The 27,957-nt window shown below is 33.5% G+C and overlaps 1 protein-coding gene across 1 annotated transcript; it reads left to right on the top strand.

Annotated features, from left to right (window-relative positions):
* Positions 1-8,998: 8,998 nt before the first annotated feature.
* LOC149565699 (cullin-1-like) lies at positions 8,999-27,699 on the top strand. Its single transcript, XM_089816368.1, has 4 exons — positions 8,999-9,073; positions 10,260-10,435; positions 22,407-22,449; positions 27,304-27,699. Exons 1-4 carry the CDS (start codon positions 8,999-9,001, stop codon positions 27,697-27,699), a joined length of 690 nt encoding a protein of 229 aa, XP_089672494.1.
* The last annotated feature ends 258 nt before the right edge of the window (positions 27,700-27,957 follow it).

Raw genomic sequence — 27,957 nt, forward strand, 5'->3', positions numbered from 1 at the left:
AAATTGATAGATATAATGGAACAAGTCAGCAATGAAGACCTTGATACAAATGTAAAACTCTTAGAATGGTCTGAAAAGAAGTTTCAAGGAAAGCTAAATGAGAAAATATCTAGTGAGATAACACTACAACAAGTTGCATTAGCAACAAAGGTTGAGGATTTGAAGAAGGTACTTGAGAATATATTCTCACTATACAAAAAATAATGCAATCCTACACTCTTCACCCAAGAGACCAAAAGTTACATTTTGAGTCTGGAAATTCAAATATCTACATCAAGTGTAAGACTACCATCAAATCTAGCTCAAAGTGAGAAGCATTCAGAACATTACTTCAGATATAGAGTTAGTCAGTTTTCTTAATAGCAGATGTGGCCAATATTAGAGCCAAACTGACAAGCATTCAAGCTACCGTCAGCCCACATATGGAGATAATGCATTAGGAGCTAGGCTATGTTGAAACTCTATTGAAGAAAGACCCCAATATTTCTATTTTAGATGGTCTAATACACCTTGCTGCCGAGCATGCAATCCAAATAAAGTCCTTGGATGTTGTATATGATAACTGGGATGCAGCTCTAAGGATAACAATGGATGTCCATAAATCCTTTTTGGACAAACACACCATAGGTATATAACCCATTTGACATAAGTGTAAAAAGGGGGGAGATATAATAAAGAGGGAGATATAATATGGGAGACATACAATATGGGGGAGTATGAACAAAAGGGAGAAAAACAAGAAAGGGGGAGCATGGCAGCAGAAAATATAATAGAGTTATATCATTGGGGAGATATACATTTTTGAGAAAAAGCAAAAAAAAGGGACATATATCAGCTAAGAGAAACCATATCAAATGAAAGTGTATTAGCAGAGACACATTTACTCAGAGAGGAGTACATAATTTTGGATACAATATAGAAATGTTAACTCAGGGGAGTTATCAAATTTTGAGGTATACAAGTTAGTACAAAATTTTGAAATTTTGAAGTTTTGTATATAATCCGAGTTATGGATATGTTATGCTAAAGGAATTAAGGATAATAATGTATATTTAAGTGTTTTTGACACTCATGTCAAAGGGGAAGATTGTTGATCTCAGATTGGTTTTGACAAGTGAATGTCAACACACTTAAGCCATTCACTTAGTTTATGCCAAACTAGTAATACATGTCAAGCACAACATGTAAATATTAGACCATGCCAAGTTGCAATGATTGTCGAGTCACTCATGTGCTGAGAAACTCAAGCACCGAATAGTTAGACTAAGCCGAGTGATTCAGAAGCCAAGTAAATAGTGGATGTTGAGAGATTCAGAAGTCGAGTAAATAGTGGATGCCAAGTAATTCAGATGCTGAGTCACAGTATAAAGGATAGTGCATGCCGAGCATCAGAGACTTCAAATGTTGAGTGACACAGTTTTGACATATTTGTTTGTAATTGCACAATCAACTATGTAAACCATTTTTGAGCCAACATAAAGATAGATTTTGATATTTTGGAGATAAGGATGAATCTCTATTTGGATTCCCTATGCAATTACATGCAACCAAACAAAAAATGGGAAGGATTAAGTGGCAAAATAGATGAATCTCAACCGTAGATTCATACCTAGCCACCTAAGTCTTCTTAAGGAGGAAAAAGCCCTAAACTCTTCATGAAAGAGGAGAGTTAATGCGGAAGGAATTGAAGGAGTAGACAAGATAGTTTGCATGCAGAGCATTCAAGGTGACTTAGAAGAAAGAGTGAATTGCAGAATCAATTAGAGAAGAACAAAGGATAAAGAAAAGGATACAATATTGAGACATCTAATCAAGAAGGATCAATTAGACATTGTTATAGGTGATCTATTATCAAGCAAGCAAGTGCCAACCATAGGATCTATGTTGAGACATTTTAACAGGTGATTTTAGTCAAATCTCTTAAGAAAAGTAGTCCTAATAGACTATATGAAATCCTTTAACAGGGTGGTTACTTTGTTGTAAGTTGAAGTCCTCTAACAAGGTACACTTTTAACAAGGTGTTGAAATCCTCTAACAAGGTAAAACCTAATAGTCTTTGTAAGCCTTTAATAAGGTAGACCTTTCACAGGGTAGTTCATGTTTCATGGTCAAAACATTGTAACCTTCATTGGATACACTTTATTACTGCAGTAGTGAAGATTTGTGGGTGTCATCCCCACCCCAGTTTTACTTTCTTACTTAGAGGTTTTATGGGTAATCATATCTAGTGTTATGTATGTGAATGCTTACATGGTTATATGTTTTACATGCATATGCTTTACATGTTATTTCAATTTACTTGTTACTGCATGTGATGAATGAATGGTGAAAGTTTTATGGGTCCAAGGTTAAACTACTGATTTACTCTTTCCACTTGTAATTCCAACAATAATAATTAAAATATTTAAAATACTACAACATATAATGATACTATTCTTTTGAATGAAATTGCATCTAACATCTTACTAAATGTTCCAAGACACATATGAACTTTTACATATTTACAAATACCTATTCAAATCGGAAAATTCTAATTAAAAATTTGTAGTAGAAAGAATACCCACCATCCTTATGTCAGTTGAAAAGACAACATACAACATGAACAATAAAACTTAATTTCACCATAAAACACATTACCTATGGTGTTATAGCTTAATCACTTGAGAAATCTTTTGAAAAAGACACCAAAAGAAAGATAATGTAATAGACCAATATAACACATTACTTATGGTGTTATAGCTTAATCACTAAAATCTTTCCAAAAAGACACCAAATGAAAGATAACATAATAGACCAATTTTAGTTATATACATAATATCTACATACTTTTACTTTTAAAATCTAATATTTTAATTAGCTATTAAATTGATGTTCATAAATGCATCAAATTCATGTTCAAGTGTTTTTGAAGACATGCTCATGTCATTACAATCTATCCCTTATTAACAATGTAGTTAAGTTTCTCCACATAATAATGAGATTAGATTTGCTTATGCCTCAAGCCCATAAGTAGCCATTGTAAACAAAATATGGAAGGACCCTAAAATTGTATAGGATTCTTCATAATTTTGATTTTAGGATTGAAAAAGTAGTACAATTAATCAAGCTTACAACAATATTGGTTCATTAACTTAGTAGAATAAAATTAATAATTGCCAAAAGAATCACCAATTTGGAGGTTTATTTGTCAATTTGGCAACATCAACTCAGGTGATGTAACTAAAATCTAGGTAAGTAAAACAACCAAGGGAACTGCAAAGTGATTAATATTGACCATGTACTATAGAGTGATACTAGGACTATCCAAAAGTAGATTTAAGTTAGTTAATTTCAAGTCAAAGAAGAAAAGCAATCAATTTTTTAAAGTGAGTGATAAAAAGGAATTAGGATATAAGCCACATCATGATACGAAAAGAAACTATAACTATGGAGTGGTAAAGGGGAAAAAATGGATTCATCAACTCATAATAAAAAATCTTCAATCACAAGATAAAGGGGCAAACAAAACATCCAATTTCATCGCAAAATTAATAAAGCTACAAAATTCTTTGTATACATCATAATTAGCATTAATTAGTTCTTCCAGATTACTCAAAATATATCGAAATTAATTACTTATTTAGCTCTAATCATAGCATACATGAGGAGATGGCTAAATGGTAAATTGGGCCCAAGCTTTGATTTTTTGCCATGGTCAACAAAAGTTGTTCAAAAAGGCAATCAACCCAATCCAAATATAGCTCCTCCTCTAATAACATTGAAAACCAAAAACCCATGTAAACCTGACCAAGATCTCATCTCTCAATGAAAATGACATATTACTAAGCAAGTGGGCTAGCGAACCCTTACTAGAGTAAATAAAAACCTCTTTTTTTAACTTTATAGATTATTTAATAGTTATCATATTATATCCAACTGGTCTAACTCCATTAGAGAACTAAAGATGATGATGTTGACCCTTTAGAGGGTAAAGGTGATGATGAAGATGATGATAAAGCTAATACAGTTTGGGGAGAGATAGAAAAGCAAGATGATGACAAGGCAACAACAAGATGAACAGGGTGTGTAGGACACACAAGTTTCAATTGTCAGTCCTCCCCATGACACAACCAAAACCACTGAAAAAATAATTGTACAGGATGTTCCTAATGCATCAGCTCAAAACATCAATCCACTGACTACAAAAGATTTAAAGAAAATACTAGATCGGTGTACCCTCCAAGCTAAACTTTGTGAAAATCTAGTTTTGGTTAGTGTAGAGGAATTGTAGAAAGTAGTAACTAATGTTACAAGGGAAAAGGTGAATCCAAAAGAACCACCTTCCATCATCCCTTTAGTTACTCTTGTACAACCTTTAATCCTAACAATAGTAGACACATCCACCAAGGTTGATACAAGTGTTAAATTGGATACTGTTGAGAAGAAAATAGAAGAGAAAGACACCACTACAGGTCGAAAAAAGGAAATAGGAAAAATAGATTCATTTGTACCAATAGCATAGGAACAAGGTGCTAGCCAAGTCATATTAATAGACCAGGGAAAGCCTAAAGAGACGAAACCAAAGGTGAAGGAACAAGTGTTCATCCAAACATTGTTAGCCTTACCATCATCTTGCACTCCTTCTATACAAGCTCTTTAGAAGCTAGGCACAAAAGCCATTCCATTGTAGATCTTAGTGCCAAGCCCAAGCTCATCAAAGGTAGAAAAGGCAATACATTATGGAGATATAACTCTTGATGAAGACATTGTTATTCCAAAGTATGACTATGATACTATGACATTGGAACAAATAGGCATTTTACAACAAGCCTTAGAAAGGAAGAACCATCAAGAAATTCTTAGGAGAGAACACAAGTAGAAGAAAGCACTTCAAGATATAAAGGAAATCTTTTTAGATGCATTTAGCCTACCAACTCCTAAAGAGACCAAGCCACTAATAGAAAAATTGATAGATATAATGGAATAGGTCAGCAATGAAGACCTTGATACAAATGCAAAACTCTTCAAATGGTCTGAAAAGAAGTTTCAAGGCAAAGTAAATGAGAAAATATCTAGTGAGATAGCACTACAAGAAATTGCATTAGCAACAAAGGTTGAGGATTTGAAGAAGGTACTTGAGAATATATTTTCATCGTACACAAAACTATTGAATCCTACACTCTTCACCCAAGATATCAAAAGTCACATTCTAATTCTAGAAAGTCAAATATCTTCATCGGGTGCAAGACTACCATCAAATTCATCTTAGAGTGAGAAGCATTTAGAACATTGCTTCAGACACAGAGTTGGTTAGTTGTCTTAACAACAGATGAGGCTAATATTAGAGCCAAACTAACAAGAATTCAAGCTACCCTCACCCCACATATGGAGATAATGCACAAGGAGCTAGGCTATGTTGAAACTCTATTGAAGAAAGACCCCAATCTTTCTATTTTAGATGGTCTAGTATACCTTGCTGCCAAACTTGCAATCCAAATAAAGTCCTTGGATGTTGTATGTGATAGCTAGGATGCAACTTTATGGATAATAATGGATGTCCATAAATCCTTTTTGGACAAACACACCAGAGGTATATAACCCATTTGACATAAGTGTCAAAAAGGGGGAGATATAATATGGGAGGCATACAATATGTGGGAGTATGAATAAAAGGGAGAAAAATAAGAAAGGGGGAGCATAGCAGCAGAAAATATAATAGAATAGAGTTATATCATTGGGGAGATATACATTTTTGAGAAAAAGAAACAAAAAGGACAGATATCAGCTAGGAGAAAGCATATTAGATGAAAGTGCATTAGCAAAGACACATTTACTTAGAGAGGAGCACATAATTTTGGATATAATACAAACATATTAACTCAGGGGAGTTATTAAATTTTGAGGTGTACAAGTTAGTACAAAATTTTGAAATTTTGAAGTTTTGTATATAAGCCAAGTCATGGATATGTTATGCTTGAGGAATTAAGGATAATAATGTTTATTTTAAGTGTTTTTGACACTCATGTCAAAGGAGGAGATTGTTGATCTTAGATTGGTTTTGACAAGTGAGTGTCAATACACTTAAGCCACTTACTTAGTTCATGTTGGACTAGTAATACATGCCAAACACAACATGTAAATATTAGACCTTTCCAAGTTGCAATGAGTGTCGAGTCACTTATGTGCCAAGTCACTCAAGTGTCGAGAAAATAGACCATGTCAAGTGATTTAGAAGACAAGTAACTAGTGGATGCTGAGTGATTCAGAACTGAGTAAATAGTGGATGCCAAGTAATTTAGATGTCAAGTCACAGTATATAGGATAGTGCATGTCGAGCATCAGAGACTTCATATGTTAAGTGACATAGTTTTGATAGATTTATTTGTAATAGCACAAATATAGCTATGTAAACCATTTTTGAGCTGACTTAAAGATAGATTTAGATATTTTGGAGATAAGGATGAATCTCTATTTAGATTCCCTATGCAATTATATGCAACCAATTAGAAAATGGGAAGGATTAAGTGGCAAAATAGATGAATCTTAGTCATAGATTCATACCTAACCATAAGCCACCTAAGTTTTCTTAAGTGGGACAAAGCCCTAAACTCTTCATGATAGAGGGGAGTGAATGTGGAAGGAATTGAAGGAGAGAACAAGATAGTTTGCATGCAAAGCATTCAAGGTGACTTAGAAGAAAGAGTGAATTGCAGAATCTGTTAGAGAAGAACTGAGGATAAAGAAAAGGATACAACATTGAGACATCTAATTGAGAAAGATCAATTAGACATTGTTTAGAGGTGATCTATTATGAAGCAAGAAAGTGCCAACCACAGGATCTATGCTGATACATTTTAACAGGTGATTTCAATTAAATCTCTTAAGCAGAGTAGTCCTAATAGGCTATATGAAATCCTTTAACAAGGTGCTTACTTAGTCGTAAGTTGAAGTCCTCTAACAAGGCACACTTCTAACAGGATGTTGAAATCTTCTAATAAGGTAAGACCTAACAATCTTTGTAAGCCTTTAAAAAGGTAGACCTTTCATAGGGTAGATCATGTTTTATGGTCAAAACATTGTAACCTTCATTTGATACACTTTATTACTGCACTAGTGAAGATTTGTGGGTGTCATCCCCACCCCAATTTTACCTTCTTATTTGAAGGGTTTTTGGGTAATCAAATCTAGTGTTATGTGTGTGAATGCTTACATGGTTATATCTTTTAGATGCATATGCTTTACATGTTATTTCAACTTACTTGTTATTGCATGTGATGAATGAATGGTGAAAGTTTTATGGGTCCAAGGTTAAACTACTGATTCTCCACCCCTGCCCCCTTTCAGAAGTTTACTCTTTCCACTTGTAATTCCAACAATAATAATAATAATATTTAAAATATTACAACATATAATGTTATATATAATGATAATATTATTTTGAATCTCAAAATTGCATGTAATATCTTACTAAATGTTCCAAGACACATATGAAATTTTACATATTTACAAACATCTATTCAAATTGGTGAATTCTAATTAAAAATTTGTAGTAGAAATAATACCCACCATCCTTATGTCAATTGAAATGGCAACATACAACATGACCTACATTGTTATAGCTTAATCACTAAAATCTTTCCAAAAAGACACCAAATGAAAGATAACATAATAGACCAATTTTAGTTATATACATAATATCTACATACTTTTACTTTTCAAATCTAATATTTTAATTAGTTATTGAATTGATGTCCATAAATGCATCAAATTCATGTTCAAGTGTTTTTGAAGACATGCTCATGTCATTACAATCTATCCCTTATTAACAATGTAGTTAAGTTTCTCCACGTAATAATGAGATTAGATTTGCTTACGCCTCAAGCCCATAAGTAGCCATTGTAAACAAAATATGGAAGGACCCTAAAATTATTTATGATTCTTCATAATTCTGATTTTAGGATTAAAAAAGTAGTACAATTAATCAGGCTTACAACAATATTGGTTCATCAACTTAGTAGAATACAATTAACAATTGCCAAAAGAATCACCAATTGAGGTTTATTTATCAGTTTGGCAACATCAACTCAGGTGATGTAACTAAAATCTAGGTAAGTAAAACAACCAAGGGAACTACAAAGTGATTAATATTGACCCTGTACTGTAGAGTGATTCTAGGACTGTCCAAAAGTAGATTTAGGTCAATTAATTTCAGGTCAAAGAAGAAAAGCAATGAATTTTTTGAAAGCGAGTGATAAAAAGGAATCAGGATATAAGCCATATCATGATATGAAAAGAAACTATAACTATGGTGTGGTAAAGGGGGAAAAATGGATCCATCAACTCAAAATAAAATATCTTCAATCACAAGATAAAGGGGCAAACAAAACATCCAATTTCATCACAGAATTAATAGATCTTAAAAATTCTTGATATACATCATAATCAACATCAATTAGTTCTTACAAATTACTAAAAATATCTTGAAATTAATTACTTATTTATCTCTAATCATAACATGCCCGAGGAGATGGCTAAATGGTAAATCCCCAAGCTTTGATTTTTTGTCATGGTCAACAAAAGTTGTTCAAAAAGGCAATCAAACCAATCCAACTCTAGCTCCTCTTCCAATAACATCCAAAAACCCCTGTGAACCTAACCAAGATTGCATCCCTTAAAGAAAATGAAATATCACTAAGCAAGTGGGCTAGCGAGCTCTTACTAGAGTAAATAAAACCTATTTTTTTAACTTTAGAGATTATTTAATAGTATCATATTATATCCAACTGGTCTAACTCCATTAGAGGAAAAAGATGTGCGTGTGGAGGATTTGACAACCTATAGTGGTATGACTCCTCTACATCTTGTTTCAGAAGGAAAACTCAAAATTGTTAAATACCTCCTTGCCAGCAATAGAATCTAAGAAGGAAACACATAATCATAGGAGATTTTTTGGCACAAACAACCCTCCGCAAAGTAGAAAAATATGGGGACATTGATACAGTGACAGTTCTGTTGAAGCATGGTGCCCATCCTCTTGGAGATCACAATTGCAATGGCCGAACCGCTCTTCATTATGCAGTGCAAGCAGAAGCTGGTGACAAAGTAGAATTGGTTGAAGTACATTTAAGCTACAATATATCAAAAGAAGAGAGATCACTCCTCTTGTGGGCCTCTTGATCAAAATTAAGTTGGCATATTATATTAAGTAATGACTTTTCAATTTTTATTTGTCTAGTCAATTTCTAGTGAGGATTTAAATGGCGTGACCTTCCAATTTTCATGAAGATGTATAAAGAGGCTCAAGTCAAATTCAACAAGGAGAATGATATGGACATACATCTCGTTTGCTAAAATTTCCAATTTGTATTAGATCTTATATATGGAGTTCATGGGCAGACATCTCAACCACAGGATTGCCCAACTCCTATAGAGTTCATGGGCATACATCTCATTCATGGGACAACCCAACTTTTATGAGCTCGGACACACAACTCCTACAAAGGTTTGTCCAAATTTGATTGATTTGCAACCATATATCTCAGTTACAAGATTGTCCACAATTGTATGAGATTTTATTTCATATTACGAATGAATAGAAGTCTTCATATGGTTTATTATGTATTTACAATACCAACATTTATTCTTTCGATATTGTCCTCTGAATTGCTAAAATAATTCAAATCAGTGGTATCAGAGCAGAAATGATGGTTGGCATCAAGTTGCTAAAGAAAGCATCATATTTTGAAGCCAATTGAAATGGGATTGTATATTACTCTGGTTTAACAATAAATTTATAAATCTTGCAGCTTTACAATTTTAAAAGAATAGTATAAAAAGAAAAGAGAATGAAATTAATATGCAAGCAATGGCTTCAACCACTAGATTCATCAAAATTTTCTTGAAGGAGAAACATCATCTGTGTCTAAAGTGGAAGCATAGTCGTTGTGAAGGAGAAGCATCAGCAAAGAGAAGGAGAAGAGCCATCATACGTGGCTCGCGATCTCTGTACACATTGATCCACTAGTTACTTGTGTGCGTGAATAGTTTAGACCGACTCTGTGATGTATCACATTCGGATCCCACAAGCTTTACTACATATATCTCAGTGGGCCTTGGAAGCCAGAAGCTTTGGAATAAAATTTCTTTTGGACAAGATATATCTCAGTGAAGTGCAACTAGAAGTTGGCATTTTAGTTGAAATAGATACTGAGGGATTAATGATCATAAATGTTGAATTGTAATATGAGATTTTCCTTGGCTATGGAGATGGTGGCTTGCAGTCGCAAATATGGTATCTTGAGAAGCAGTTTAGTTCTAAGGAGTATATGATGCTTTATACAACTATATATAACATGTGTACATGGAGGCCTTCTGAGGATTATTTGCAGCTATTGTATGACAAATACAGGGAATCTTTTGAAGGTTATATAACTACAATGATTCTACCAGCCCTAAGGCCCCGTTTGGTTACAAGAAGACCGGGCGCAGAATAGGGTTTTCAGAGTCAAAACCAGGTTATGGAGGAAAATAGTGGCATTTCGTTCATCAAACGCATAACCCAGTTTCGGGTTTCATCTGCCAATTTTGCTAAAAATTTGGAAGAAACTTCTTCCAGGAAATAGGTGGAAGTTGAAATGAAAACCAGGTTTTGGGTTTTTATGAATGCATTTGAATAAATCATCGGGTCCGCTGAATCTGCCTTAGGTTTTTGGAAGAACAAATTGGGTTTTTTGGAAGACAACGATTGTGTTGTTTTCGTGCTCTATTGTGCGAAGGTGAGGGTTTCTAGTTTGCTGCATTTGTTGGGCTATGGCCGTGACATTTTTTGGGCTGTGGCCGTGTCATTTTCTAGGTTTGTTGGGTTTCTTGTGGCCATGGCATTTTTTGCAATTTCTCTGTGGCCGTGGCTAGGGTTTCTCCACTTTGAACAACGATGGTAGATTTAAACGGTTCTCTTCTCACACCCACCTTTGCATATTAGATTTTTTTAGGTTTTTTTTGTTCATTCGAACGTAACTGCATGTTGCAAGTCTGCTTAGAAAACTAGTTAAAATATATGCTTAGGAATGAGTCCCAGTATGTTTAACTCTGATTACTTGTACATATCATAGTTAAAGTTTTAATTTTTTGTACTCAGCAATGAAATTTACAAGTATATCAATAGCTTTTATCTATACATAGCTGACCTATACATAGTTTATCATGGTTCTATTTCTATCTACTATCTGCTTAGCAATTTAGTCAATATATGTGGTAACTATTTGTTTCAAATCTGTTTTTAAAATAGTCAATATGTGTTCACTAATAAATTCGAGTATAGTGTTGTGAGAGATCAATACCAGTGAAATGAACAATTAAACTTTGTAACAGTTTCTGGCTGTTTGTTTCAAATCTATTTAGCAAAATAGTCAATATGTGCTCACTAATAAATTCCACTATAGTGCTGTGAGAGATCAATACCAGTGAAATGAACAACCAAACTTTGTAACAGTTTCTTGCCAATAATGAGTTCTAGTATGCTGTTGTGAGAGATGAATGCAATACCATTAAATAGAGCCAAGTCATAAACTTGTGCTCACTAATAAATTCCAGTATAGTGTTGTGAGAGATCAATACCAATGAAATGAATAACTAAACTTTCTAACTATTTCTTGCCAGTAATGAGTTCTAGTATATTGCTGTGAGAGATGAATGCAATACCATTAAATAGAGTCAAGTCATAAACTATGTATGGATCAACTATGTATAGATCAATGGCAATCATGGCTTTTATCTATACATAATCAATATGTGCTCAATATGTGCTTAATAATGAATTCTAGTATGTGCTCATGTGATTACCTGTATATATCATAGTGCCAATCAAGCAAAACATGGCAATCATGGCTTTTATCTATACATAGTTGACCTATACGTAGTTTATCATGGTTCAAATCTGTTTAGCAAAATAGTCCAATATATGCTGTAACAGTTTGTTTAGAATTTGTTTGACAAAATAGTCAATATATGCTCACTAATGACTTCCAGTATAGTTTTGTGAAAGATCAATACTAGTGAAATGAACAACTAAACTTTGTAACAGTTTCTTGCCAGTAATGAGTTCTAGTATACTACTGTGAGAGATGAATGCAATACCATTAAATAGAGCCAAGTCATAAACTATTTATGGATCAACTATGTATAGATCAATGACAATCATGGCTTTTATCTATACATAATCAATATGTGCTCAATATATGCTCAATAATGAATTCCATTATGTGATCATGTCATTACCTGTATATATTATGGTGCCAATCATAATAGCAAAACATGGCAATCATGCTTTTATCTATACATAGTTGACCTATACATAGTTTATCATGGTTCAAATCTATTTAGCAAAATAGTCCAATGAGTTCCAGTATAGTGTTGTGAGAGATCAATGCAATACCATTAATCAAAGTGAATCATGCCAATGAAATGAACAACTAAACTATGGATATATCAAGTATGTATTGATCCATGCAAAATCATTCAACATACTTATGAGGTCATAAACTATGTAAAGATAAAAGCCATGATTTCAAACTATGTATAGATCAATGCAGAAAGAAACTCTATTCCCATTGCCAACAATGCTACTTTTCATCTTCTAAAAGACGAGCCTCAGTTTCAGCGGACCCGACGGTTTATTAAAACACATTCATAAAAGCCCAAATTCAGGTTATAGTTTGTACATGTGTATGTGTACATACATACATGTGTCTGTACATTTATACATGTGTGTACATGCATACATACATACATACATACATGTGTGTGTACGCACATACATGCATACATGTGTGTGTACGTACATACATGCATATATGTGTGTGTGTACGTACATACATGCATGCATACATACATACATTCATGTGTGTGTATGTACGTACATGCATACATACATGTGTGTGTACGTACGTACATGAATACATACATGTGTGTGTGTGTACGTACATGCATGCATACATGTGTGTGTGTGTACGTACATGCATACATACATGTGTGTGCACATACATATATACATACATGTGTGTATACATATAGAAAAATGGAATCAGTATTATGCTTTCATTGGTATAGATAGATTACATGGAGTATAATGACACATTATTGTAATTTGTTCTTTATGGGCTTATGATCCTCAGTAGTTGGTACTCCTTGTTGTATTTGAATAAATAATTGACTTCTTAATGCAATGAGGCTAGCAAATAATCATGTTGTATCTCGATAGGTGATAGTTGATATCTCATAATTGATAGTGTTTAAATTGTCCACCTTTCAGGTCACTAATGGATCCTATGGAGAGTATAGAGGTCCAAGGAAGCATAGTTAGGAAGACCACATACACCCGCATTCTCACAATTCTTTTTTCTTTTGTTGGCATAGCCAAAGTATTGGTAGCCTGAGAAGGCAGTCAAATGGGTAAACAAATAAGAAAGGGAAATTCCTTTTGTAGAGACATTATTCATTCGAATGAGGTGGATTGTCATGATCAAATTCGGATGAGTAGGGCAGCCTTCTTTTCTCTAGCTCATATTCTGAGGCTGAAAGGAAGCTTGAGAGATACGATCCACTTGAAGTTAGAGGAACAACTAGTGATGTTCCTCCACACCCTTGGGCACAATCTAAGGAACCGCAAGATTGCCCATAACTTTGGGCACTCAGGAGAGACAGTCAGTCAGTACTTCCACAAGGTTTTGATGGCTATCTTAGCCCTTCACAGAGATTACTTCATACCACCTAGTCCAGGCACTCCTCCTGAAATTAGTGGGAAGGATCATTTTGAACCATTCTTCAAGGTAAATCACACATTGTTACAAGTTTATTGTCTAGAATGTTGTCCTTATCTTATTATTACTTGAGCATACATTTGATCAATGTATCATATCCCACAGGATTGCATTGGAGCCATCGATTGAACCCATATTCCAGTGCGAGTCGATGTCGACATACAGGGTAAATATCATGATAGAAAAAGGAACCTATCGCAAAATGTTATGGGTGTTTGCTCCTTTGATTGTAAGTTTCAGTATTGCCTTGCTGGTTGGGAAGGCTCTGTTGCAGATAGCTGTGTTCTAGCCTCAACTCTATCCAGATCAGATCCACTTGTAGTTCCCCCTGGTAAGCCAAATCACATTTTAATATACTCAAGGTTATGCTAAATGGTTCAAGTATTGACAATATACTTTCTTTATGTAGGAAAATATTATCTCGTGGATGTTGGATATCCAAATGCACCTGGATTTCTCGCTCCTTATCGGTGTACACGCTACCACTTGAAAGAGTGGTCAAAGAGAAAAGCCAATAAACTCTACACATGAGTTGTTCAACCATCAACACTCCTCTCTTAGAAATTCAATAGATTGTACATTTGGTATTATGAAGCAGTGTTTTCCAATCTTAAGACATGCAACGTCTTATGATATCATGACACAATCCTATATTGTTTTAGCATGTTGCATACTTCACAATTTCATTACGATAGAGGATGGCCTTCCATTGGAAGAAGCCATTGAAGAGGAAGATGATCATGATGGGATATTGGTACCACTGCTTGAGACATATGGGTTGTCTTAGGAGGATAGAAATGAGTGGGCCCAATTTCGAGAAGATATAGCAAATAGGATGTGGGAAGATTATAGATCTCGAGAATAAATGATTTATTAGAAGGCAATGTGCTTTATATGATTAAATTGATGTATGCATATACAATGATGTTGTGTGATTTCATTATTCTGATATCAGTCTTTGCTACATTCTAATTAAATAAAAAGAACATTAACTTTCAATCTCACACCTACATTATGTACAAAAATTGTTGATCACATCTGCAATACACAATCCAACTTGAAATATAGATTACATTATTTTAAATGCAAGAAAGCACAATTATTATACATCTTTGCATTTAGAAAGTACAATAACATGCTTCATAATGGGGCTCATGACTATTTACTTGCCATTGATATCACCATTTTGTCTTACTAGTAGTTTTTTTGATGTTGATGTGTTATCATCAATTATTGCTTAAAATGTGTATCATCTTCAGTTAAATGCTTTCAAGTTTATTAAATGTTAGCCTCATTGCATTAGGATGTATTAAAAAATGATATTTAAAGTTTATCGTCTTCAATTTTAAATGAAATACAGCAAGGAGTACCAAATGATGAAGATCATAAGCCCACTAGTAAGAAGAGAACAACGAATTTGTTGAAAATCCTATTTTTCTGATGTTACTGCTTGCTGCATTCCATTTAAATTTAAAGAGCAATAACTTTCAATTTCAGTCGTATGATTACTTTAAATCGTAATATGTTTACCTATTCAATATGTTAGCCTCGTTCCATTATGACGTATTACAAATTGATAGTTAAAGATTTTCACCTTCAAATTTAAATGAAATACAGGAAGGAGTACACAATGGCATATACCGAGCTCATGATGAGCATGGACGGATCTGATCATGTGAACCAGATGTGTTCTCCCATTACTTTGAGTGATATAGATGGATCCTTCGCTGTGAGCAACAAATCTTCTTCTTCAAAGAAGAAAATGTGGACAAAATCAATGGAATGCAAGTTTCTAGACTTGCTCCTCGAACAAGTCCATCTCGGACGGAAAGGTGAAGGTGGGTTTAAAAAAGAGGCATGGACTACGATAGAGAGGACATTCAATGCAGTGATGAACTTGAATCTATCATGAGATCATTTTAAGAATAAGCTGAAAACATGGAAAGTAGGATATAAAGTAATGAAGGACTTGAAAAATACAAGTGGGTTAGCTTGGAATGAAGAAACTCAAACTGTGGATGCTGAGGATTCAGTGTGGGATGACCTTTTGAAGGTAGGATGATCTTTGTACTCTTTTCATTGAATAAATTTTCCCTTCTTATTTTAATAATGAAAAACTTACAACCTAATCCATCTATTAATGCTTACATGTAGAGGAGAGAATTCAAAAATGCAAAAATGTATAAGAGGTCACCTTTCCAATATTTCAATGAGTTGGCTGTAATTGTTGGTAATGACATTGCTGAAGGGTTTGCATCTAGAACGCCCCTTGATGCTGAAGAAGGGCACCCTATGAACGATGCATTTAATGTGCTTGATGAGGATGATACCAATTGTGGTACACCTCTTGACAACCAACCAGATATTGATGAAGAGTTATATCATTCCAATCAGTCGAGTGCAAGTGCTAGAGGGACTCCTCCACCATCATCATCAAGGAGGGGAAAGAGGAAGAAGACATATTTGGCTACATCATTGGATGTGATATGCGAAACTATGAAGGAATTGAAAGATGGCCTCATTAAGCCTCAAATTGTAAAAGTGGATAAATCTGAAGATGATAATATTTTGACTGTTGTATATACTGCTCTCAAAGCTATCCCTGAACTGAGTCAAGAAACTTTCGTAAAAGCACATGATACCTTCATGCTTCAACGTGAAAGAGCCAAAGGGTTCTTGATGATGGATGAGGTGGAGAGAGTGGAGTGGATTGCAATGACATTTGGTACCATTTAGCTATTTCAGCTACTGACTGGATTGCAATGACTTATGCTGCATGATTACTCTATTCAATGGTTTTGCATTAATCTCTAATAGCACTAAAATGAAACTATATTGATCTCACAACACTATATTGGAACTCATTATTGAGCACATTTTGACTATTTAATTAGTGATCTCTCACAACACTATACTGGAAGTCATTAGTGAGCATATATTTACTATTTTGTTAAACAGATTCTAAACAAACTGTTACAGCATGTATTGGACTGTTTTGCTAAATAGATTTGAACCATGATAAATTATGTATATGTAAAATATGTATAGATAAAAGCCATGATTGGCATTGATCTTCCATGTATCCATACATAGTTTATGAGTTGGCTGTGTTTAATGGTATTGCATTGATCTGTACATAGTTTATAACCTCATAAGTATGTTGAATGATTTTGCATGGATCTATACATACTTGATATATCCATAGTTTAGTTGTTCATTTCATTGGCATGATTCACTTTGATTAATGGTATTGCATTGATCTCTCACAGAACTATACTGGAAGTCATTAGTGAGCATATATTTACTATTTTGTTAAACAGATTCTAAACAAACTGTTACAGCATGTATTGAACTGTTTTGCTAAATAGATTTGAACCATGATAAACTATGTATATGTCAACTATGTATAGATAAAAGCCATGATTTTCATTGATCTTCCATGTATCCATACATAGTTTATGAGTTGGCTGTGTTTAATGGTATTGCATTGATCTGTACATAGTTTATGATGTCATAAGTATGTTGAATGATTTTGCATGGATCTATACATACTTGATATATCCATAGTTTAATTGTTCATTTCATTGGCATGATTCACTTTGATTAATGGTATTGCATTGATCTCTCATAGCACTATACTGGAAGTCATTAGTGAGCATATAGTTACTATTTTGTTAAACAAATTCTAAACAAACTATTACAACATATATTGGACTGTTTTGCTAAACAGATTTGAACCATGATAAACTATGTATAGGTCAACTATGTATAGATAAAAGCATGATTGCCATATTGTGCTATTATGATTGGCATTATGATATATACAGGTAATCACATGAGCACATACTGGAATTCATAATTGAGCACATATTGACTATTTTGCTAAACAGATTTGACAGAAACAGCCAGACACTGTTACAAAGTTTAGTTGTTCATTTCACTGGTATTGATCTCTCATAGCACCATACTGGAATTTATTAGTGAGCACATATTGACTATTTTGCTAAATAGATTTGAAACAAATAGTTACCACATCTATTGACTATGCTAAGCAGATAGCAGATAGAAATAGAACCATGATAAACTATGTATAGGTCAGCTATGTATAGATAAAAGCTAGTGATATACTTGTAAATTTCATTATTGAGCACATATTGATTATGTCTAGATAAAAGCCATGATTGCCATTGATCTATACATAGTTTATGACTTGGCTTTATTTATATGGTATTGCATTCATCTTTCACAGCACTATACTAGAACTTATTACTGACAAGAAATTGTTACAAAGTTTAGTTGTCCATTTCACTGGTATTGATCTGTCATAGCACTATACTAGAATTCATTAGTGAGCACATATTGACTATTTTGCTAAACAGATTTCAAACAAACAGTATGTATGTACACACATGTATGTACGTACATACGTACATATGTATGTATGTGCGTATGTATGTACACACATGTATACATACTTGATCTATGCATTGCATACATCTCTCACAACACTATACTGGAACTCATTACTGAGCACATTTTTACTATTTTGCTAAGCATGTATGTATGTATATGCGTATGTATGTATGTGCATATGTATGTACACACATGTATGTACGTATGTATGCATGTATGTGCATATGCATGTACACACATGTATGTACATATGTATACAAATTTGATCTATGCATAGTTTAGTCATCCATTTTATTGACATGATTGGCATTGGTCAATATGCAGGATAGTTGTTCATTTTATTGGCATTCACACGATTGGCATGTGAAGTCATTCTAGATGGTTAATTGGCTTTGTGTAATGGTATTGCATTGATCTATCACAACACTTTATTGGAAATCATTACTGAGCACATTTTTACTATTTTGCTAAGCATGTATGTATGTATGTGTGTATGTATGTGCATATGTATGTATGTATGTATGTGCGTATGTATGTACACCTGTATGTGCGTGTGTATGTATGTATGTATGTGTGTATGTATGTATGTATGTGCATATGTATGTACACACATGTATGTACGTATGTATACATACTTGATCTATGCATAGTTTAGTCATTCATTTCACTGACATAATTGGCATTGGTCAATACATAGTTTAGTTGTTCATTTGATTTGCATTCACACGATTGGCATGTGAAATAATTCCAGATGGTTAGTTGGCTTTGTTCAATGGTATTGCATTGATCTCTCACAACACATAGTTTATGATCTCGTAAACGTTTGGTATAGTTGTCCATTGCATTGTTAATTAGAGTTATATTTGAACCATACATATGTGGAATACACAAGGAGTGGCAAATGATGAATGCTCAATTGTAGAACTTGAAAGCATATAGAAATGTGATTTGCTAGATGATTGTATAGTTCATGATTCTGTCCTATGTTATATCTATAGTCCTAATTTGCTTGCATATGTTTTTATTTTTTGTCTTTTTGTCCCTATTTGATTTCTTATGTATGTTCTCATTGACAAGATTATCAAAAGTATTGAGGATTTATTGTAGATGATTGTACAGTCATGATTATGTCCCATGTTATATGTATATTCCTAATTTGCTTGGATATTTTTTAAATTTCTTGTTTTTTTTTCAACAATTTGGTTTCCTATGTACGTGCTTCTTGACAAGATTTTCAACGATATTGATAAAGTGTCTTTCTCTTGTATTTTTTTATTGCTCTTGATTTGTTGATATTGCAAGACCACACATGCTGATAAAAAATGAGCTATCTGATGATTTTTTACTATTTTTGTAAATGATCAATATTTTTGATACCACTCCTTGGTGTATTCCATTAAAAAAAAAATCAGGTTTTAATTTTTCAAGCATGTTTAGTTCATATATGCAGGATTGACCATCTAACAATACAGACAATAATGGGAAGATTGAGCAGCATGAGAGGGTTGCCGTCGAATGTGAGGCATAAGGGCATACATCGTGGATTTCTCAATGTTTTCGTATTTAACGGTGTGTCATCGAATGTGGGGCATAAGGGCATACATCATGAATTTCTCAATGTTTTCATATTTAACGGTTTGTTTTCACACCACCATTCAAATCATGGATATTGTTCTATCAAGTTAGCAAGTTTTCATATTGTAGTAATTATGTGAAATTCATTATCAGAATTTCATGATGCTAAAATATGATTTATATGATTAATGATTTTCATGATCTTTTTTTTAAAATTGTGTGTAAAATCTATGTTGCCAAAATTCCACATTTTTTAAGAGCAATTATTGACAAAGCATCATTTTTCTTGTTAAAGTTATCATCAAATGTTTAATGTATGTGAATGTAAAATGGTATATTTTTTCCTATATAATATTTCACGTAAAATTTTAGTTGCATATTTTGTTGAATAAATTAACTAACTTAATAAATTTATTAAAAGGGAGAGATACATAGAGGGGTAGAGAGTGCGGGATAGGAAAGGGGGAGGGAGGGATGGAGGGAGAGAGAGAGAGAGAGAGAGAGAGAGGAGCTTGTGTGTTCCCACATCTGTAGAAAGGTGTCTATTGATGTGTGTTTTATGACTCACCAAATAGTAGAACAAAATACCGAAATATCTTATCCTCTCTTGAATATATATCTGTCTATGACCTCATCAAGATCTTCAAATGTCTCCTCCCCAATTGAAAGTATTTTCCAAGTCAAAGATAGCTAGCAAAATCCTTTTGGTCTTTTCCGTCCTCCACAATATCCTTGTGTGCATAAAGTCCATTGAAAATGTTCAGTGTTAGAATCAAGTGAGTAGGCCCTTTTAAGCTTGGACAGATAATACTCTCCCCTGGCTCTTTATCTGCTAGGAACTTAATGGTTTCATTCTCTTGTTCACTTCGTGAAATGGAATCCTCTTCCGCAAAATATGGATCCTTAACCTCCTTATCCTTATCCTGTTGACCCTGATAGTTATCATTCTTCAGTGAACTCTCTTCACAAGTTAACTCAACTAGGTACTTCACTTTTGTTATAGTTTTCACCCAGCAGGTAAGGATCCTGCCTTCTGCAATTTTTTCTACAGGATCTATATCTAGATCATTAGAAAGCTCCTCTTTCAATATTATTCTTGTCAAGCCTAATTCCAGATCACAAATTATACGATGATTTTGGACTCTGCGGGCTGTTGCTTGGACAATTTTTCCCACTGATAGGGTCTCTTCTTTTTCTCCAGTCAGCAAATAAAATTCCTCATCTTGGGATGGCTCTTTATATGGCAATCTCAAATCTTGAAATCCATGTAACAATTCACTCTTTATGTCAGCAAGGGTTTCCTGCTTTTTATTGGATGTCCATTGCTCCACACTTATAGCATATTCATCAATATCAAGGGCATTTAACAGATCATGATATTTTTTGACATGCTCAACAACCATTTCTTGTGTTTCCTCATCCATATCATCTATATCATGTCTAGCTTCTTCACAATATATGTCCTTAGCCATTTTCTTGGCAAATTCATATGACTTTGGATGAATTCTAGTATCATCCAATGGATCCATAATATGGTTTTCAGACACTGCTTGTCCATTCCCTCTAACCCTTAAAAAAACCAATAGCATTTATAAAGACAAGTTGCTTCATAGCCTCTATAGTTGGTTGTTGTAACCATTACTTGCTCAACAACTTCATACTTTTCATCTGGAGTAAGGAAATGTTCCAGTGAATGAAGCTTCAATGATAATATTTCTTTGCCAAGACTATATAATGTTGCAACCATGGCCAATGGATTCTGAAGATATCGACCAAGAGCCACAGCACGCCTCACAATCCTTCTCTGTATCGGCAACTAGTCCTAAGAGATGCGAGAATTCTCATATAGTGTAGGCAATAATTCATCTGCATAAACAACATTTATTGTGTCCAATCCTTCTGCCAAATCATGTGGATGAACACAAACACAAGGAGGGATAGAGGGAGGACACAAACACACACATATTTAGCAGCTAAGTCACAAGGTTCAAGTTTGAGTTCGAGTTCGACAATTATGAAGTTCAGATGAACTTGACAATAAATTCAATTCGACGATAAATTTGTCTTACATAATTTTTCAAAAATATATAATATATGATCACAATTTCCAACAATGGGACAAAAAATAACTTTGTACAAATGATTGCAAGTATGATTATTTTTTACTTTTCTTTGCTAATAAATAGAATTAAAATAAATAATAATGATCATTTTATTTATTCTTGACTAACAAAATAAAACTGTGAATATTCAAGAATAAAAAATAATAATAATGTAGTCTAATTATAAATAAATTAAATCATAAATATTAATACTTTACTCATTATAATCCTTGTGTTTCACTAATTAAATAAGATTAAAAAAATTTACATCAAATTCCAATTCCAATTCGAAAATGAACAACCAAATGCAAGAAAAAGATATTCTCAGTCATATTCCGTTCCAATTCCAATTTCTAAATTGGCAACCAAACGCAGAATATGGATTTGAAAATTCATCTTCTGTGTCAACCAAACGGTCCAACTATCTTCCTAAAATACATAACTAGGTTTTCAAAAACCTGGTTATTAGATAACCTGGTTATGAGAGAAATTCATCTTCCCCAACCAAACGGGGCCTAAGGGAGAAGCATGATGAGTTTATGTTGAGAGAATTGGTGAAGCATGTTGGCCTAGACTGAGAAACAAGATGAAAATATGTAGAAAGTGGAAACCATTTATTATTTGATGTTCTGCTCAATCAGAACAATACACCAAATTTATAAAAGAGACGGCAATAATAGTTACAAACTATTATACAAAACTGTCGGAACTAAAAACAAACTATACAAAAGAAAACCTAATCTAATATTTAGAGTTAAGAAACTTGAAGATTAATATTAACATCCCCCCATTAATCTGAAGGGATTAAACCAAGCATTCCTCTAAACTTTTCAAACTTTTCTCTGCCCAATGCCTTAGTAAAAATATCTGTTGGCTGATTTGTAGTGGGACAATATTTTAGCTGTATACTACCATCTTTTACATGATGCTGAATCAAATGATACTTCATGTTGATATGCTTGGTGCGATCATGAAAGATTGGATTTTTAGCCATTTTGATAGCAGATTGATTGTCAATGAGGAGTGGTGTTGAGGAAATCTGTGGTGTTTGCAAGTCTTCAAGAATCCTTCTAAGCCATAAAATTTCCCGAGTTGCTTCGGATGCTGCAATATATTCAGCTTCAGAAGAAGAGACAGCTGGGATTGATTATTTTTTAGATTCCCAAGAAATTGCACCAGACCCAAGGTGCATTAAAAAACTAGTAGTAGATTTACCATCTGTTGAGTCACCTGCATAATCTGAATATGAATATCTAATCAAAGAAAAATCTTTTGTTCTAGAGTATTTCAGCCCATAATGTTGTTTTCCTTTCAAATACCAAAGAATTCTTTTAGCAGCTAACCAATGAGCTTGGCGGGGTTGTTACATAAACCTTGAAAGAACTCCAACAGTAAAAGCAATATTTGGACAAGTGATTGTGGCATAGATCAAACTACCAACAAGTTTCCTATACAAAGTTGCATCAAGCAATGCTGAGGGGTCATCTAATGTGAGTTTGATATTTTGCTCCATGGGAGTACTAAGTGGTTTGCAATCAGCCATGCCAAACTTTTAGAAAAGATCACCAATGTATTTTTGCTAGGTAATAAAAATAGAATAAGGTTTTTGAATCATCTCAATACCTAAATAGTAATGAAGATGACCTAAATGAGTCATATCAAAACATTGCTTCAATTGTTGTTTCACATCTTGAATAGTATTTTCATCACTACCAGTGATAAATAAGTCATCCAAATAAACAACAAGATAGATAACAATGTTATCAGCCTTTTTAACAAAAAGTGTTGCATCATCAAACTCAAAATGATGGAAATCCAACTTCAATAGATGCTCAATAATTTTTTTAGACCAATCTCGAGGAGCTTGTTTTTAACCATATAAAGATTTTTTGAGCTTGCATACCTGATGTTCTTTCCCATTGCTAACATAACCTTTAGTTTGAGTCATATAGATGGTTTCTTTGAGATCACCATCTAAGAATGCAGTTTTGACGTCCATTTGGTGAATTTTCCACCCATTTTGAGCTGCAAGACTTAACAAAGCACGGATGGTGGTCCATTTTGCTGTAGGTGCAAATGTTTCAACAAAATCTATTCCCTCTTTCTGAGAATATCCTTTCGCAACAAGTCAAGCTTTATGTTTTTCAAGGGTTCCATCTGCTTTATATTTATTTCTAAAAATCCACTTGCAACCAATAGGTTTACAACCAAGTGGTGGATCAATCAACTCCCATGTGCCATTCTTTATTAAGGCATCATATTCATCCTGCATAGCCTGCCTCCAAACTTCATTGTCTTTAGCTTCAATATAGGAAGTTGGTTCAAAGTCACTTGCAAGATTGAGTTCATCGATAGACTCTATATTATCTACAACATTGGATTGAGCTGCTAGCCTCACTTTGTAAGAACTTCTTGTACCTATTTTTCCTATTTCATCAGGTCTTAAGTCTTTTAGAGTTTTTTGGAGTTGTTTTTCCCACTTATGAGAAGATTTTGGTTGCACAAAAGAAGCTATGGTAGTTTCCAAAGGTTTAGAGATTTCAGGCTCATTGGTTGATGGAGTTTCTTCTTGTTCATTCATAGATGGATCAGCTTGATTTTGAGGTACAGATGCAACATGTGAATCCATTAAAGGTGAGGCCAAATAAGTTGGGTCCCCACCAGAATGTATAATCTCACAGAAAGTTTCTTTCCAACGAGAAGATTTTGATAGTTCTTCTAGATGTTGACATTCAATATCTTCAACATTTTTAGAAGTTTCACAAAATGCTACATCACATGTAATGATGAGTTTTTTATTAGCTTCATCATACAACCTATAGGCTTTAGAGGATTCAGAATATCCAAGAAAGATGCATTTAAAACTATGATGTTGCAACTTATTTCTGTTGTCTTTAGGAATTAAAGCATAGCAAGTGGACCCAAAAATTCTAAGATGTTGAATAGAAGGAGGATATCCGAACCAAACCTCATATGGAATTGCCTACTAAAGTGCTGATGATGGAGACCTAGTACGAAGATAAATTGTAGTTCTTGCTACTTCAGCCCAAAAATACAACTTGATTCCTTTAAAGTATGACATTGCTCTAACCATATTCATGATGGTTCTGTTCATTCGTTCAACAACTCCATTTTTTTGAGGAGTACCTGGTACAGTGAGATGATGTTGAATCCCATGTTGACATAGATAATCTTTGAAAATGAGAGAAGTAAATTCTCCACCATTGTTTGTTCGGAGAGTATCAATTTTACATTGAGCTTGATTTTCAATCATAACATGGAATCTTTTAAAAGTTTCAAAAGCTTCTAATTTTTGCTGCAAAAAATAAATCCAAGTCATACGACTATAATCATCAATGAACAACATAAAATACTTAGATCCTCTCACAGAAGTTATTGGTAAAGGCCCACATAAATCTAAATGGATAAGCTGTAATTTTCTCTGTGCCCTCTAATTGGATTGAGGGAAAGAATTTCTATGTTGCTTGGCAAGAATGCATGCTTCACACTTTTCAATACATTTAGACAAAATAGGTAAGCCATCAACACCATTCTTTTTCATGATATGAATTTTATCATAACATATATGACCTAATCTTGCATGCCACAACATAGTAGTAGATAGATTACCTTCCTCTGTAAGATAAGCAAAATTTTTAGAAAGAGCAGGAGTGCCATTTAATTTTAATAATCTTCCATCCTCACTTCCAGTCAACACAATTTGATTATTATATTTATTTCTTACAACAACCTGAGCATCTTTTAATAGAATAGAGTAACCTTGTTGGGGAATCAATACAAGAGATAGTAAATTGTGTTGTAATTGAGGAATATATAAAACATCATGAAGCACAAAATCTAGAAGATTAGGCAACTTAAATTGAATAGTTCCTTTTCCAATAGGTTTGAGACTTGATTTATCAGCTAAGTAAATTGGACCACAATCACTTTTATTAAATTCCTCAAAGTAATCATGTCTAAATGTCATGTGTTGTGTGACTCCATTATCTAAAATCCAAGTATCATACCATGAGGAAGTAGATGCACATTCTGAAATAGTAAGGACATATTGATCACCATCACCATCACAAGAAAAATGGGTTGTACCTAAAATTTTATCATCTGAAGATTTATCATTATTATAAACTTTGGTTTTATCTTTTTTCTTAAAAGAGTTTCCTTTAAAACTTTTTATCTTTTGCCAAAAGAGTTTGCATTCATGTGCTTCATGACTACCTTTTTTACCACATCTTTTACAATATAAAAATTGTCTATCATTCTGATTATCAATTTTCTTCCATTGACTTCTACCTTTTCCTCTATCATTATGATCACCTCTTGAAGCTATTTTATTTATAGGATTTTCTTGATAAGCAAGACAAACATTTTCATTTGGATTATCTATTTTCCTTCCAAATGCTTTCTCATGCTCTGCTAACTTTTCAACCAATAGATCAAAAGTAATGGTTTTTAATTGATTGCTTGCCTAAAGAGACTCTAGATACGTGGAATGTGTTGGAAGAAGTGCTTTGATAAAAGTTGTGAGATAAATATCAACTTTCCCACCTACAGCATCAACATCTTGTTTTATAGCTCTAATTTCTGAAGCTAGACTCATAACATCACCATTTTTCAATTCAAGATTGAATAGTTTTAACTGCAATTGAATAAACTCTAACTCTAAATGAGAATCAAATAATTTTTTCAATTTATCAAGGGCATCCCAGGCAAGTGTGCATCCCTTTATATGTTGATACACTTCTCCATTAATAGAAGCCCTTATCAAAGCTAAAGCTTTTGAATTTTTATATATCCATATTTCTTTTTCTTTAGCATCAGTTGGCTCTACAGGTTGAGTATTTCCATCACATATTTTGAACCATAAATCATTAAATATGAGTGTATTTTCCACCTTTCTATGCCATTCCATCCAGTTATCTTTTCCAGATAATGTTTCCCCAATTAATGAAACAATAGATTGCATTGTGAATACAGAAAGAAACACAATTTGCACAGATTGTAAATGATTGTTGAAATTTTCTTGCCAAAATTTAGCAATGTAATCAAGTTGTAAAAACTTTATCAAAATTAAATCAATTGCAACTGAATCTTCTTTCTTTTATTTTGCTTCTTCAAAAACACTTTAGTCTTCAGAAGCTTTGCACATAGATTAATTCCAATGATCTGATACCACTATTGGCCCAGACTAAGAAACAAGATGAAAAAATGTAGAAAGTTGAAACCATTTATTATTTGATGTTCTACTCAATCAAAACAATACAAAAAATTTATAAAAGAGATGGCAATAACAGTTAGAAACTATTATACAAAACTGCCAGAACTAAAAACAAACTATACAAAAGAAAACCTAATCTAATATTTAGAGTTAAGAAATCTGAAGATTAATATTAACGTAGCATTGGGAAAACCACAGAGTACTGGTTCGATGGCTTTCTCATTTTTTATTTTTTTTAAATTACTTGGACCACTACTTCATTGCAAGGCGCTCACTACCAACACTAAATGAAGTTGGTTTAATGTATTATCATGATCTGGTCTACCAAGAATTTAGAAATAATGTAAAGGATGCAGTGATAAATCTGATTCATAAGGAACGTAAAGGAGAACAAATTGATCGGGCTTTGTTGAAAAATGTTCTTGGTATCTTTGTAGACATTGGGATGGGTAGTATGGATTTCTATGAAAAGGATTTTCTGTGTTGTGATATTTATCAGGGAATTTTTGGGGGGTGTAAGCAAATACTGTGCACACAATGCCAAGTGCCATGTTCATTAAAGCCTCCCAAGAAATGAGTAAAGGCTAATTTGAATAGCAGAACTAGTTTTAAAGCCTCATTATGGACCAGAGGTGGATTTGCAGAGCTAAAAATAATGTGTATACATACCCTTATAGAGCCACATGTGATTGGATAGGTTTCAAATGGTTATGGAAAGGAAGAATTAATATTATGCATAATGCTCACTTTCAAGTTAAGTGGCAGAATCATTCTTGAGTATATATCTAGCAAAAGGTGATAAGAAAATGGGGCCCATTGCCTTGTAAGAGGGAAG

This window comes from Cupressus sempervirens, chromosome 3 (genome assembly GCF_028749045.1).
Source record: "Cupressus sempervirens isolate cs-2001-9-10 chromosome 3, ASM2874904v1, whole genome shotgun sequence".
Lineage (NCBI taxonomy): Eukaryota > Viridiplantae > Streptophyta > Pinopsida > Cupressales > Cupressaceae > Cupressus > Cupressus sempervirens.